This window comes from Salmo trutta, chromosome 14, assembly GCF_901001165.1.
Source record: "Salmo trutta chromosome 14, fSalTru1.1, whole genome shotgun sequence".
NCBI classification, from domain to species: Eukaryota; Metazoa; Chordata; class Actinopteri; order Salmoniformes; family Salmonidae; genus Salmo; species Salmo trutta.
This window is the reverse complement of record NC_042970.1, coordinates 81445355-81447854: the sequence shown is the minus strand read 5'-3', so window position 1 is coordinate 81447854 and position 2500 is coordinate 81445355. Positions and strand designations below refer to the sequence as shown.

General features: G+C 45.3%; 1 protein-coding gene across 4 annotated transcripts in view; it reads left to right on the top strand.

The window, feature by feature from the left end:
• The first annotated feature begins 1593 nt into the window (after positions 1-1593).
• The window catches only part of LOC115147625 (calcium-binding mitochondrial carrier protein SCaMC-3), a 22848-nt gene continuing 21941 nt past the window's right edge, over positions 1594-2500 (top strand). For 3 of the 4 annotated variants that reach the window (XM_029689906.1, XM_029689907.1, XM_029689905.1), the window contains exon 1: positions 1595-2500. This exon is cut by the window's right edge and continues 95 nt beyond it. In XM_029689906.1, the coding sequence (XP_029545766.1) occupies positions 2398-2500 (103 nt within the window). In that variant the 5' untranslated portion in view covers positions 1595-2397. The other variant, XM_029689908.1, reaches the window with a different exon arrangement.

Genomic DNA, 2500 nt, shown 5'->3' with positions numbered 1-2500 from the left:
GTAACAGGTGTGAGTAGTTGTAACAGGTGTGAGTGGTTGTAACAGGTGTGACTAGTTGTAACAGGTGTGACTAGTTGTAACAGGTGTGAGTAGTTGTAACAGGTGTGACTAGTTGTAACAGGTGTGACTAGTTGTAACAGGTGTGACTAGTTGTAACAGGTGTGAGTAGTTGTAACAGGTGTGACTAGTTGTAACAGGTGTGAGTGGTTGTAACAGGTGTGACTAGTTGTAACAGGTGTGACTAGTTGTAACAGGTGTGAGTAGTTGTAACAGGTGTGAGTAGTTGTAACAGGTGTGACTAGTTGTAACAGGTGTGACTAGTTGTAACAGGTGTGACTAGTTGTAACAGGTATGAGTAGTTGTAACAGGTGTGACTAGTTGTAACAGGTGTGACTAGTTGTAACAGGTGTGACTAGTTGTAACAGGTGTGACTAGTTGTAACAGGTGTGAGTAGTTGTAACAGGTGTGAGTAGTTGTAACAGGTGTGACTAGTTGTAACAGGTGTGAGTAGTTGTAACAGGTGTGAGTAGTTGTAACAGGTGTGACTAGTTGTAACAGGTGTGAGTGGTTGTAACAGGTGTGAGTAGTTGTAACAGGTGTGAGTAGTTGTAACAGGTGTGAGTAGTTGTAACAGGTGTGACTAGTTGTAACAGGTGTGACTAGTTGTAACAGGTGTGACTAGTTGTAACAGGTGTGACTAGTTGTAACAGGTGTGACTAGTTGTAACAGGTGTGAGTAGTTGTAACAGGTGTGAGTAGTTGTAACAGGTTGACTAGTTGTAACAGGTGTGAGTAGTTTGTAACAGGTGTGAGTAGTTGTAACAGGTGTGAGTAGTTGTAACAGGTGTGAGTGGGTTGTAACAGGTGTGAGTAGTTGTAACAGGTGTGAGTAGTTGTAACAGGTGTGACTAGTTGTAACAGGTGTGACTAGTTGTAACAGGTGTGACTAGTTGTAACAGGTGTGACTAGTTGTAACAGGTGTGAGTAGTTGTAACAGGTGTGACTAGTTGTAACAGGTGTGAGTAGTTGTAACAGGTGTGACTAGTTGTAACAGGTGTGACTAGTTGTAACAGGTGTGAGTAGTTGTAACAGGTGTGACTAGTTGTAACAGGTGTGACTAGTTGTAACAGGTGTGAGTGGTTGTAACAGGTGTGACTAGTTGTAACAGGTGTGAGTGGTTGTAACAGGTGTGAGTGGTTGTAACAGGTGTGAGTGGTTGTAACAGGTGTGAGTGGTTGATAAGCCAGATGGTTGGGTGTGTGTGTGGACATTTGTTTGAGAAGGCCACTTGACTTTATCTGAGTGTGTGTGTGCGCCCATATCTGTGAGTGTTACTGCAACACAGGACCATGTTATTGTTGCAAACATGGTTTATCAAGGGCCATTCCTGGCATCAGTCCAACACAGAGTGATTCATAATGTACTGAAATAAAACATCATATACTTCTACAACATGTGGTATAGAAATGTACAATGTCAATCCACTGTCATAGACTCAAGAACTCTTACTACGAGATTTCAGGATTGTATTATGAGAGCGAGTCCCACCATTGACTACGAGACCGTTTCAACAGTGTTTTTCAATTCACCTTGGGTGTTTGTGTGTTTGGGGACTGAACTAAATGCTTGTCCCTGGTAGTCTACAGAGGGCTCGGCTACGGCGCAGACTCAAGACAACACATTCCTTCGACGCGTCACTTTCTCAGTTGACGCGACGGCGACACGGCGACGGTTTCTGACGTGAAGCAAGGATACATTAGCAGCTTTGGTCTAGATAATATCTTCTTCGCATGACTGCGACCCGACACAGACCAACAATTTGCAACGCTGCAAAGTGCGCATTTGCTGTCACATTCGGCCGGATCATAACGTCAGAACCGTGCATTACAAACCCCCGGGGTTGGTGTGCGGTGCGTCCCTAAAAAACAAGAGGACGACATGTACAGGCCTAATCTTTGAACGTCTCGGGCATATCCGTTACCGAGATGAATTTGACACTGGATTAAGGTTTCGGTTCTGGCAGTTTGCCACGCTCCGTTCTAAAGCACCGAAAGAAGGAAGGGCTTTCTGTCTTTACTACTATGTTAGGTTACCGTCGCTTCCTGGTTTCTTTACGGATAAATAAACTATTTACAACCAATTACGGAATAAAAACGGATGTTAAAACTGAGATGATGTATAGCATGACCGCGAATGGGAGCGCGTCGTGAGGTCCGTCGTTTGATTGATTTTAATCTGCACATCTGTTTCTGTCCTTCTCCCGAGAGATTTACTGACTGGCTGAGTAGCCTGAATATTACAACAACAAAACATCTATCCTGATTTGGACATCCGGACGTCGATGACTCTATAGGCTATTCCACCGGGATCTAACCGACGCAGCCAACCGTCACCACGCATGGGTCAGCCGGGGGCTCGGATCCCCCGGGGCTGGAGGACCCAGGCCCGCTGCCAGGAGGATGTCGACCCGGAGAGGGAGAAGCAATGGGTGGAACTGTTCG